The sequence below is a fragment of the Labrus bergylta genome, chromosome 13 (assembly GCF_963930695.1).
Source record: "Labrus bergylta chromosome 13, fLabBer1.1, whole genome shotgun sequence".
NCBI classification, from domain to species: domain Eukaryota; kingdom Metazoa; phylum Chordata; class Actinopteri; order Labriformes; family Labridae; genus Labrus; species Labrus bergylta.
Window position 1 is genome coordinate 5,040,543 of NC_089207.1, and position 13,835 is coordinate 5,054,377.

A 13,835-nucleotide genomic window follows, 5' to 3' on the forward strand; every position below is an offset into this window, starting at 1 on the left:
TCACTCCCAGGCCTGAGCAAGTGAGCAAGAGAGCAAGAGAAGGAGAGAGAAGAAGTAAGTGAGTGTGGGGGCTAAGAGGAGTGGTCGGAGAGCATGGTAGTAAGCAGGAAGAAGAGCAAAAACCCAGAAGCAAGAGAGGAGGAGGAGGAGGAGAGGCACAGCTGGAGCAGGAATGCATTGGGGAGTTTCGGGGAGGCGACTAGAGCCGGCACAGAGTCCGTGCTGGATGAGGATGATTGTGCAGATGTAGTCACCACTCCAGAGAGGGGAGGAGGAGGAGGAGGGTCACATGGGAAACTCTTAAATCTTATCTTCTTCTGTATCTTCCTGCCCCTGTACGTCCCTCAGTTTTTCTTCTTCCTCCCATACCCTTCTTTCTCAACAACACACTTGAATAATCTCTCTTTTGCACACACACACACATAGGACACTTAAGTCTCTTTTCTAAAACATTATCTCAGCTCCATCTCTTCCTCCGTTGTTCTCACGCACGCCTCTACTCTCTCAGCGCTCTCTGTCAACTCTGTGTTGTTTTCTTCCCTTAATATGAAACCATCACAGAGAAGAAGTGACCTAACATTTTGTAGGCTTTTTTTAAGTCTGCATGAGGAAACTTTTGTTTACTTAAAGATGGAGGTTTAACAACACATCCATATATATGGATCAGACAGCTCTCATTCCTCAGATACACTTTATCACATCTCATAAAGACAACCTAGAGACCCTTCAGGGTTCCACAAGAGACACGCAAATTCAACATTAACCCATGTGTGACAATGTTTAGTGGTATTTGTGATTTGGATGCCAAGAGAAATTGCACCTTGTTACATTGTAACATTGTTAGCTGAAAGGCAGAGACAGTCAGTTTGGGAGTTTCTAACCTTAAAGGGATACTTCACCCATTTGCATTAAGCATTGTATCAGTAGTAAATTGGTAGTATTTTTGAATGGTTGTGCATCCAGCCCTCATTACCCCCTGAGACTGGAAAGTTCTGTATTTTTAAGTCTGAGAAGGAGCTTCCAGTGATGCAAATATCGTCATATTGCGTCACTGGAAGCTGTTGCGGTTAGCGGTGTGAAACTACAATGCTAGTTCCTCATATTTTCAACCACTGAAGCTACAGACCAATCACAGATCAGTGGGTGGGACCTCACTCCCAGAATCGAAACTTAACGTCCGCCATAACGTCCGTCCTTCCATTGCTTGGAAGCTATGCTAACAGGCTCTATGAAGAAAGCTAATAATGGCGAAAATATAAATATAGCGGCGAGACGGCTGCTGCTGACAGGCCGGTCAAAAAGACAATTTCTGCCTTTTCTCGGCCGAAGAAGGCACCAACTTCAAAATCTATTTCACATTTCTACTACATATATGACCCAATGTCAATACAGATTCATGTTTCAACGGGTGAAGTATCCCTTTAAGCTATGCAAACAGGAAAACAAGCAGTTGATTTAAGTTTTCACAACCTGCCCCAAGTGTTAGCAAACAGTTGAAACAAAGGGGTAGCTTCCTTGAAAAAAAAAAAAAGATCACCTTGGTTCCATTTCAGGGAAGTTTTTGAGCACTTAAACGACAACGTTGTTTTCATCATGTAAAAAAAACCCAAAGTGACCACCAAAAAAACATTATGATCCCTTCTGCAGCATGGGTCATTGAATATCTGGAAACTTTCTTTGAACTTCATTCGCTGTAGTTGGCTGGCTTGATGTGTAACAAGATCACGTATGAGATGCAAAAAAAAGATTGCGATGAATTGCAGTACTATAGAACAATGGATTAAAAGACCAAGCATCAGCATGCAAAGTCATGTTAAAGACACGTTGACCTATAAGAGCCGCATGAGATAAACATGTAAAGTCTTTTAAAAAAATCAAATAAAATCTCTGAGTTGGTATGTAACCGCTTGTATCAAAATTGTTTTAAAAATTAGGACAATACTTGTGTCTTTGTCAAAAGATGCAATAATAAAACTTTTATTGAAAGCCCCTACTGACTTTAATTTTGAGCATTAAACTGTGTCCATTGGCCCTGTTAGGAATAACAGCGTTACCTCATGCAGGTTTTCTTGGCCCACATACAAAGCAGCATCAGTGCTCTCTGGTCCAACATACCTAGAAATAAAGTGGTCTTGTTATGGAGAGGCTGTTGCTAGGTTACAGGGGCTTTGTGTTGCTGCCACAGCTGTGTGTGTGTGTGTGTGTGTGTGTATGTGTGTATGCAGTGGGTGCAGGTCAGTTAATATTTGTTATCGTGATGAATTAGTTTTCAGTTACTATTGATTTCCATTCATAACATATCAATAATAACGAGGCCCCTAATATGTTACAGGAGCACTCTGCGGGAGAAGAGCGAAATAGTTTCTGTTGCGATGAAAACCGGAGCATGAGCGCATGATAGATGAGAAAAATAGCAGCTGCTGATAACCCATCAGGTTAGCAGCAATCTTGAATTGTTCGGCAGTGTATGAGTGCTTTGTGTTGATAAGAATTGAATCCATCTCTCTTGACTTGATGGAGGGGCAGCAGGTGGTTTCTTTGTGGGTGTCCTGCTCTCAGCTGAGCTACCTAATACCTGGCGTTTGAAGTCACTCTCCATACTTACAGTGATGTCAGTCGCAGACAGGATGTGAGCACTGCAGCCCACACGGCTTTGAAGTGCACCAAGATCCAATCTTGCCCTGTAACACTGTGTGCTTCCCTTTAAACGGCAGACAGACAGTTTAGGCTGCTGCAGAAATGTGGTCTTCATTTAGGTGGCGGGGGGCCAAGGGCTTGCTGGAAATGGTCCGCCTCGTTAGACAATTCTCCTGCAAGGGGCTGGAAAATCTGCCCCGCTAACCAGTATCCCCTAATAAAGACAGAGGCACGAGGACATAGGCATGCAGGCGGGTCGAGACTATCTTTATTATGTGTGTCGGCGTGTGAGGAGCTTACGTACGTGTGTGTGCATCAGTCGGAATCAGAGTGGAAGTGGTTCAAGTTTTTAGTTGAGTTGTGTCATGAACCCAAAATGCAAATATCTGTTTTTTCACTTTTATGTAACACTAAACACTGTGTTGTTTTGACCTTGAATCGGAAGTGTGTTTACACAGGAGCCTCACAGGACCGTCAATTTTTCCAGGCTGCTAGTAACAGACTATTATTCCTCCAACAAAAAGAAAAGCAACAATGAAAAGTCAGCCTAACACTTTTAAACAATGAGATGGCAGATTTCTTTCTTTGGCAAATAAAATGTAGATTTTATTATAAAAAAAATTGTCCATATAGGGGAAAAGTGTTTGACAAAACAAAATGAAAACATGAGTTATCACTTTTACTTTGATCAATCTTTCTATGCTTAATCTTTGGAGAGCTGGTGTTCTTCTTAAGATAAGCGGCACTGCTTCATAAGCTAACATTTCTGATAGGCAGTTACAAGCTTAGGTTTTCTATTTCTATGTCTGTTCTATTTATTTATCAGAAATACCTCCTCATAATACTTCTCAAAGTGTTTTCGGTTTGATTCTTTTAAGTTTTACCACAGCTAGCTTGTTGTCGTCCTTCTGTGTTAGCACAGTTAACACCCTTACGCTAGCTGATTGGGCTACAGAACATTGAATGAGGCAGAGAGCCAGTACAGTGAGATAGATTTCAAACATAGGTCAAAAATCAAATTATACAGAATTATGAATGGTATGTAGCTCTCATTCTTAATAAAATATGACAACTTTACACATGGTCACACAGTCAGCTAATGTTAGCCAACTTAAATTGCTGTTAGGCTCATGCTATTGGCTTTGTTTGCTAGCTAATGACTACTCTGTTTGTAAATCTAGGCAAACATTTTCCAAAAAACGTATCACAATGGATAGACTGTATTGGAAAAAGACAAACTAACAAACAAAATCCAATAATAATACGATTGGCTGAGTTTACATGCCGTTAGTTTGCCGACGATGAACGACTTATCTAGGTGTTCTTTTCCGATAATGAGATGTCCCGTTATGGTTCGATTTTGGTCCGATGTAGGTCGGACTAAGATGTTTACATGCATTTAAAAAGTCCAAACAGTGTCTGATACGATCAGAAATGCGAATTTCTAGCGCCATGTAACCCTACTGATTGAATGTCGTGAGCTTAACTAGTTTTCAGTCAGATCACTGAAGGACAACGTTTGTGGGAAAAACTGTATGAGAACAGATAGCTTGAATTCCGTTTAACATGATGGCTGCTGTTTGGCAAAACCAAACACAGAGTCGCTTTAAGCAACCAGACACGTCTTAATTCACTTTCACCTCCTTTTATTCAAACAATGAGTAAGGTCAAGGAATAATATGTTACACTGCCTTAACCACAGTCAAAGACATCAGTAGCACAATGATAACAAGGGTTGTAGCTGTTAACCTCAGTATAATTAATTCAACTCAATTACTGATGGATAAGTCTTCACCGTATCTACCTGTAGTCACAGCATTGGAGAAAACATCACTGCTGCATCTTTGAATGAGTCATTTCACTTTAAAGAATTCCTTGACAGCTCAGTTAATGAGTCAAAACTAATATCCACCCATAGCAAACATTTCACTTTGTTACAGTTCCTTTAAGCTGTTTTTATTTAGATTTGATCCGAAACATGGGTTTGAAGAAACAAGGGTTGAATTCACACAGCAAGTGAAGTACTCTCAGCTGACTGTGTAAAATTTCAAAATAAAAGCATTGCAATTTTTATTTTCAAATGCGAAATAATGGAATTTAAAATGCGTTTAATAAAAGTGTAATTAATCTTGATTAACTACTGAAATATTGCGATTAATCCCAATTGAGAACTGAAATCATTGGACAGCCAATGTGGATTATTTAGGCTCTTATTCAGGATTAAATTGTATGATGATGTGTGTATCTAACTTCAAACATAACTCGTATTTATGACTGGAGCAATAAATCTGTTCAGTATATTATTTAAATGTAATGAAGATAATTCAATGACACTGGAGTTTGAAAAATTTATATTTTCTTTAGTTTTCTCTTTTCATTCCTTCTCCTTTCAGTGACAGGGTGAACCGGCAGTATACTGCAGAACTTCAGGCCATCTAGAACACACTGTAGAGGGAAAAAAACAAGATTTCCAAGCTCTGAGATCAGTCTCAATGGCTGTAATGACTTCAAAGCCTGCGGGCAGTGTAGCTGGAGGCGGTCCGTGACACTCGCAGCCTATACAGAACATGCAAACAGAGAGAGAGAGAGAGAGCGTGCAGAGGCAGCTGGATGATCGCCCGAGGGTCTGTCAAGAAAGACTACATGAAGCTGATGCCATAGTTGATGTAAGAAAAGCACAGAGGACATTTGACATCACAATCATACATATTATCAACTCATACTATTTCATTTGACAAGGTAGAGTTGTGGATCAGCAGCTGCAGAGAAAATGCTGTAGGTTTATATTCAATATACAGCCAGGAACAAAATAAAATAAGAAACTGAATAGCCTGAAGGAGGAATCTTGAAGTGCAGAGAGACCACATTAGATCCTGAGGCAACTCTTAAAGTCTTCATATGCAGTTTTAATAACATGTATAAACGTTTAATAATTGGTTTTTAGTACAATAAACAGATATAAGTGTTTCACCATTTCTTTCATAACTAGGGCGCCTGCTGTGGACACTCATTAATGGAAACCTGCAGGATAATGCACACTCAAAGGGAAACTGTGTTGGAATTACTTTATTTAACCTTTATTTTATCAATAATATTACCATATAGATGTACAATCTTTTGTACGAGGGAGTCCTGACCAAGACAGCAACAAAAAAGAGCTTCACATAAAAGAACGTTCAACAGGTTTACACTTAATAATATTAAATCACGCAATGAAAATGAAAATTTAACAACAGGAGATGTTTATTCACTGGCCAATAAATCCTTAATCCTGTTTTTATTAAATTTAATGTTTATCTGTGATGAATAAATATCTAAGTCAATCAATTAATGAAGTAAATTAGTGCAAGTTGTCTGCAGCTCTTGCAGAAATGAGGGACTAAACTATTTAAGAAACTTTTGCTAAATAATTTGTGTTTTCAGACATAATTTGTTTGCAATACAAAAATGTTCAGCTGCTGATAGTTTGAGTTGTCAGTAGAGAACATAGATATGAGGCAGTTCAAGCAGCATGGCCTTATAAAGAATATGTACTATAGTAAGATATGAATTTAGTTTAAGAAAGACAAACTAACTAAAAGATCGTTAACTCTCCAATGATGTGTTAAACATGATTCATAGATAAAAGGGGAAAAAGAAGCTACCCAGTGTGGTGTAAAATGCTGTTTTGAGAAGATGGGATTGTATGCATATGACAATTTCCTCAAATCAATTAAAGGAAAATCTTTAATTAGTTTTTTCCTTGAAGAAGATCTTAAATATAGTTTAAGGAAGAAACTTTAGTCCACAGTTTAAAGGCAGATTGTACTTTAGTTATGTAACATGATCAACTTGCTTTTCTAGAAGCTCGTTGTTTTCTATTTGCACTCCCAAAGGATCCTAAAATCCTTAAAAGCAAATATTCTCTTGTTGCCACATGACTTATTATAATAAAATATATACTACAGAAGCTGACATGCAGTCATACACTTCATGAACTTTCCTGTGATAACAAGTGATTTTGGGTTGTTTTCCTGAGATTTTGACCTCTTTTTTTTCATTATCTTGAGATAAAAATTGTATAGTTTCCTGCTGATAATGAGCATTTTGACTTTTTTTTGTTATCTCTAGATAAAAGGCTGGTTAGCCTATTATAACAGATTTATTTATCTCATTAGCCTGCAATTATAAAGTTGTTTTCTCATGAGTACAGGAAAACTTTTTGGCGATTGAGACAACTAAACAACAGGGCTGAGCTGATAGACTACAACACAACGTGCCATGCTGCTGCCATTGCCCAAACTAATGCGTTAAGTTGAGCATTACTATGTTTGTGTTGTGCCTTTGCGACTCTGAGAATATGGGAAAATAAGTAAGAAAACTACCAGAAAGTATTCTTTATTAAGGGAAAACAGAGTTAATAAAATGTATGGATGCATGTCTGCTTAGGGCCTCTGTTATTACAGCACCAAGTATAGATAACATCTACAAGTCTTCATAGAATAAAGATACCAACAGCTGCTTTATATTCATAATAAAATACAATTCATGGCATGCACCTATACATTTGTAAAGTTTGTTAACTAACTTATGAATGCTACATAGGGGAACCTTATGTGGAGGCGGCGGTAGCTCAGACTGTAGGACTTGTGTTGGGAACAGGAGGGTCAGACTGAAGTTTGGAGGTGCCATGGAGGCTACTTCCCCAGAACTGTCAAGGGTTCCTTGAGCAAGGCACCGAACCTCCAACAGCTCTAGTGTAGCAGTGCGTAGAAGCCCAACTCTGACATCTCTCCGTTAATGCATGTCCATATCCTGTTTGAGCAGGATACATAATAAAGTATGTTAAAAATTAAAATTAAAATTAAGTAAAAACTAAAGTTTCATCTGCCACGCGAGGGTCAACACTGACTGACTAACAGAAAAATTACAAGTGGCCACACATACTTCAGCTCTGAATACAGTGGAAATAACATTTTTCTCATGGAAGTCTTTGTCTTACAAACTCTGTGTCACTGCTGTCATGTAACTTTCCTTGTAGGACTCCACCCATCAGAGCTTTAACTTCAGCCCCAGGGACATATTAGCCGTAGGAGGGGACAAAACAACCTTACAGCTTATGGTTACAACCCAGAACTGAGTTAATTTAATCAGAGCAATAAAAAAAGTAGAGCTTGCCTCATTCATGCTTTATTACCAGAGGCTGGTTCATTAGCTGTGTGGCTAAGAACTCAAATCAAATCATATAGTCAGAGCACACAGTGTAGCCTTTACAATCCTCCAGCAGCCTCCTCCTGTTGTTCTGAAGCTTTTGGTTTTGTTGACTTCTCCTTTATGTATGTATTTCTTTATTAAGTGGGGATTATGTTCCCCCTGCTGAATCCTCTCTGCAGTTTGGATTATTTGAGAGCTGCCTCAAAGCGTCTTTTTTTTTTTTTTGCCAAATATAACTTCAAACTATTTGCTATAAATGGTCAGTTCCTTGAGGGAAGTGTCTCTGCCTAAAAACAACATCAGGAATAATCGTCTCATACAGTTTTTCACAAAGCGTTAACGCTTAGTCGTACCTTTGTTTGTTCATATTCCCGTGATTGTTACAAAAAGATTATTTGAGAGCATAATTACAAACACAAAGGTGTGTAAAAAATAAATAAACGCATGGTGGGTGGTTTGTGGAATGACTCGGACTTTAACATGCTGTGAGTCTTGACCTGACACCGCCGACCCCGAGCTGAACCCCACTGAGGTGCAGAGGTCACTAGGGGTCACGTGAGGGTATATTTCATGGGGTTGGGTTTGTTTTCCAACTGAGGAGGAGTCACTCAGGGAGAAGCAGGGATTCATGGGGTCGTAACATTTCCTGTAGTCCAGTCGAACAAGTCTGGAGTAAAAATAGTATGAGCTACTACGTAAAAGAGAGAACAGTCAGAAAGATCCGTAATTCGCCACAGATCCTCTCTAGGCCAGCATTACATAAGGGGAAAGAAATGTGGGTCTCAAAAACAAAAGCAAGGAGGAAAATCCACATTTCTTTATATCTGCTGCAGCTGTGTGGTTGAGTTTTTCCCTATGACTCTCTCCTGCATGATTAGTAAAAAATCCTGGATGTGCTCGCTCCCTGATGGCTCTGACTGTGACTCAGCCTCTGAAAGGCTCCACTGTGAGTATCAACACTGCTCGCCATACAGTCCAGTACCCCTCCCACATCCAACCTAGTCATTCTAGATGTGCGACATCTCCATTTAAAGAGCCTCGTATGACTTTAAAAAGCAAAAATAAAGAGAGAAAAGCCGGTCCAATGTTTGGAATTCAGGTGCAACAAATTAGCTAATAGTTCCCCGGGTGTCATTTTTCTACTGTGTATGTTCTTCATTATCTTTTTCCGAGTAAACAGGTTCCTGAAACTTGTGCAGACAGATGGAGATTGCGTTACAGTCTGCTTGGTGTTAAGTGTAAGATGTGTTGAGGGATACACTGAGCCACCAGCGTTGGCCTTAGGAGGCCCATCACCGAAAGAGAGAGAGAGAGAGAAAGAGAGAGAGAGAGAAAGAGACAGAGAGAGAAAGAGAGAGAGAGACGGTCAGGAAATTGAGCACATATGATGTTTTTCCACCGTCACAAAGGAGATTCAGGAGAGATACGAGGGGAGCCAAGAGAGCGACGGTTTTCTGTGGGAGTGATGGAAAACAGCAGGAAAAGAGAGAGAGAGAGAGAGAGAGAGAGAGCAACCCACGCCAAAGAGAGAAAAGAAAGAGGGGAAGGATACGGCGAACGAGGGCGGTTGTGAGAGACTATCTTTACTCCTGCGCTTCATCAGTGTGTGACATCATGCTAACTCAGGAGGATGAACGCTTGAATGAACATGAGCAAAATTGACTGCTTTCTCTCACTCTACCTTTTCCGAACGTGTGTCTTTTATGCTGTATCTTTCTTCCTGGAACTGAACATTTACCCACAAAAACAACTGTCTATGACCTGATTTTATTAACATGTCTTGTACTGGAGAGAAAAGAACAGATATTAATTGAATGTAAAAGCCTTTTTTTCTTTTACCACCTCCATGAAGCACTTTAAAACTTTGATTTTTTAAAAGTGCTCTACAAATGAAGGTTATTGTTTCCATTGTTATAGCACAGCGTTGCAAAGCAGCTATTACTTCTACAGTAACTGACAGAGGTTAAACCGCAACAAAACCTCGTGATGGAGAAATCAAGTTTGGGCTGAAAAAAACGATTTCAAACTGCTGTTTGAAAAGTCTCAAGTTTCTAACAAAGGGTCTTTCTTCTCTCCCACAGTCACCTAAAGTGCGCCCTTACTCTGCGATGGAAGGCGTCCCCTTCTTCCTCAGCAGAGTCAAACCTGAGCCACCAGAAGACCTGCTCGCTCACGACCTGCACTTCCACACACAGACCGAGCCCGTCGACCTGTCAATCAACAAACCCCGCCCCTCCTTTTCATCCACCACTCCTATCACCACCTCCTCTTCTTCCCCTCTACGATCCGCCTTCTCTCCCTCCTCATTATCGTCGTCATCCTCCTCCTCCTCCTCTTCTCCATCAGTCATCACCTCCGCCTCGTCGGTGCTCACGCCAGGTCCCCTAGTCGCCCCTGGATCTGGGGTCAGAGGTCAGCCCTATTTGCACATCCTGCACTCTGTGCCGCCGCCTCCGTCCAGCCCTCTGGGCCTGCAGGGAGTGGGGAAGCTGGCCAGCCATGTTCACCGCATCCCAGTTGTGGTACAGTCACTGCCCCTCATGTACACCACCGCTGTTCGATCCCCCTCCAGGCTCAACAACGCCATCATGCTACCTCTGCTGGACGAGGCCAAAAGCCAGGGCAAAGGTGAGACCACACTCAGAATTCTCTCCATATTCATATGGCTGACTGGGTTCTTTTGGGATTCCTATTCAAGCGTTTCATCATTTCAAGTTAGGAGTGGATGTGATAGGTGTTCCAACAATGATTTGAAACTTAAAACTACCAGAAATATTTAACTAGAAGGCATATCAGGCAGGCATAAACCTTTAACAAACGGACATAAAATCTAAGAATAAATTCATCTCCATTCTGATTAAATTTTAAAATCTACAATGTAGATATAAGATCATATTAGATCTTTTTTTTGCTTAGTTAAATAAAAACAAATGTGTCCCTCGTTGCATCTGAAGATACAATAACTGAAAAAAAGCACAACAGATATGTATTTTAATGCATAGTCAAACTTAAGCTAGTGCAGGAAAGAGGAGGATTATTAAGCAATATTCATTTCAGTAAGGAATAACATATTTTTTTGCAATTACAATGAAACATTATACTTACATTTATGATAACAATAAGAGTATTATCCTTTAAGTTTAGTTGTTGGGGAACAATGAAAACCCCAGGCATGCATTGGCGTGATCCAAAGATCTCAGGGGGGGGCCACTCTTTGTTTGTCAAAATTAGATTTCCACATTTGCACATTTTAATTACAACAGCACAGGTTAGAAAAGGCCCTGTGTATGCCTGTTACGTCTCTATTGATTGTATCAATTGAAACCATTTAAATTGATTACTGTTATAGAGCAATGTTTCTTTTTTCTCCTAATGGGTCCTGGGGGTGCTCAACCCTTCTTAGATACAAGCGGGAGTCGGGGGTGGGGGACGACTTCTCTTTTATTGTCTGATTTCATTTTTTGGAAAATGTTCTTCTTTTATTGTTCAAAGATAAGTCAGCTTTTCACTTCTAAAAAAAGCTTTTAAAAAAAGGTGGGACACAACTCTGAAAGGACAAACACTGAAAATATATAATTTTTATACGGCATGCAACAAATACGACTGTTTGGGACTTCATGCTACAAAACTCTTTTTCTTTGTTTGCGTCTTTTGTGCAAGTGTGCAAGTGTTTTGAAATTGCAATGTAAGAATAAAATGTCTACAGATTTTGGAAAAGTTCGGGGCCGTAGTTTTCTGGGTTTTATGAAGACAACGTTTTTGTATTGAAACATTTAAAAACAGAAACAAATAATGACCTTGGTGGTTTCTTGTGTTTCTCTAACTGACTTCTAGAGGAAATGATGATGTCATGGGATGCAGACTTTTTGCTGTTTTCTCAAACCTGCCCTAGTTTGAGACAGAAACATGACGTCTATTGGGTTTCTGGCTCTGATAAACAGTCGCCCTATCTACTCAGAAACTTAAGTAGAAAAATCAAACATCCTAAAAGCTTTTTTTGTAAACCCTTTCAAAATGTTACATCTTTGATTAGGTAATTTCAGGTTGAAATAAAAGGACTCCAAAGACAGGTCCTTGTTGATGTGTTCTACCTGTGTGATGTGATTTGAAATCTCTCAATGACAAAGCTGTTTATGATGCTATATATGTCTGCACAGATGCCCTACTGTCTTTAGATGAAGACTCAACTCCCTGAGAGCTGACTGTGTGTATAAGTGTGTGTGCGTTCTTTTAGAGACGGCCCCTCAGGCGACGCTGTTCCCTCCTCAGAGTGAAGACGAGGTTCACAGGTTGAAAGGCTCTCCTATCTTTGACTAGACGGAGATTTCACTCGGCTGTCTTAAATAGCCTCTGGCACGGGATACCGGGGCCACACCAGTCGTTACCTCTTCTTTTCTGACGAGAAGTAAACATGTGAGGCATTTTGAGCATTAGACCTCAGTGGCCTGGCTTAGACTGTGTTGTTGGCTTTTCTCTCTGGGTGTGGTTTTACTGCCAGCCGCTGGGAGTGGATCTACTGAAGGTGTTTCTGTCCAACTCTGAGGCGTGCACAAGGCAGCTGTTGGTTTTCAAGGAGGTTGCTTCTTGTGAATCCCTGCAGGAAGAACAAACACACTTTGACTCGCATATCTGCATGCACATTATGTACACACAAAACAAACAGATATGTGTCACTGAAGCTTGTTTTTAGACGGACACTTGGCCGGCTGGGTGGGGTGATCCCCTCAGAGATGGGCGTTTTAAACGCTAAGGAGATGAGAGGAAAGGACAGGAAAAACAAAAGTTGCATAAGAGGGTGTGGGTGGATATTGAAGATGGGTGGCACTTATACAAACACATGCTCGCATGCACACACACACACACACACACACACACACACACACACACACACACACACACACACATATATATATACACACAGTCCAATCTCAGCTCTGGCCAGCTCTGAAGCCACCAAACACAAAGGGGACAGGGGTGAAAGAGTGTGGGATGTTGGGTGTGGTGGATACAGTCACTTTTAATGAGTTAGCAACCAGATGACAAACAGTACATTTAGATGTTTATTACATGATGACAACATCTTAATACAAATTCCCAAAGTCAGTAAAGTAAAAATTAATAATCCGCCACCAAGTATTATGTCTTTGTAAGGACACAAATTGATTTTTTTCGGTCACCCTTTATCTAGAAAATGCTTATTGGTTAAAATACTTCAGATTGGTTTAAATTTTACATAAAAAACAGGTTGTGCAGATAATAATAGGACTACAAATTTGTCAAACCAGGAAATGTTTGTTTTTCCAAGCATTAGAACCCTAATTTGTGTTTTTCAAATTTGAATATTGTGATAACTTTGAAAAAATAAGATTTTTTTCTGATTCTAGCAGAGGTGTGGGCTCAGGCAGGATATCACAATTATCTTTTATAAAACTTAAATTGGTCAATTAACACAGCAGTTTAACAATGATGTTTATAACTGACACATTCTTTGAAATATTTTACACTTACAGTAAGTGCTTACATGCTACTTTGACACACTAGATAAAGTAGAGTTGTCAACTGGTCTTTTCCAGATCAGGCTCATTCTTATCCAGATTAACCAATTTGAAAAAATGGAACTTAGTGTCGTTTGGTTGGTTCTGAGAAAAATAGATTTTTGACACCAAGAGAGTCACTTATTAAAGCCTATTGCATTTTAACAAGTTTCATTTTGACAGTTAAGAGCTAATGTTAGCCTTTTTTGGTGTAATCCAAACAGAACATCCATTACCAATGATGCAACTCTCTGTCATACTTACACCTTCAACATAGATACAAAAACAGTAGCATGCATTCAGACTTCCACTCGCCCACAAATACACACACACACACACACACACACACACACACACACACACACACACACACACACACAGGTTGGCCATCCTCTCTAAGAGAGGGTGGGTACCCTCTCCTTTCACTGCTGTCTCCCTGTCTCCGGCAGCAGGTTGCCATGGAAACAGGGC

General features: G+C 40.0%; 1 protein-coding gene across 2 annotated transcripts in view; it reads left to right on the forward strand.

Annotated features, from left to right (window-relative positions):
* klf12b (Kruppel like factor 12b) overlaps positions 1–13,835 on the forward strand; it is a 50,065-nt gene that overhangs the window by 19,029 nt on the left and 17,201 nt on the right. For both annotated transcript variants that reach the window (XM_020633931.3, XM_065962575.1), the window contains exon 3: positions 9,912–10,458. In XM_020633931.3, the coding sequence (XP_020489587.2) occupies positions 9,912–10,458 (547 nt within the window). The remainder of the gene's footprint in view (positions 1–9,911; positions 10,459–13,835) is intronic.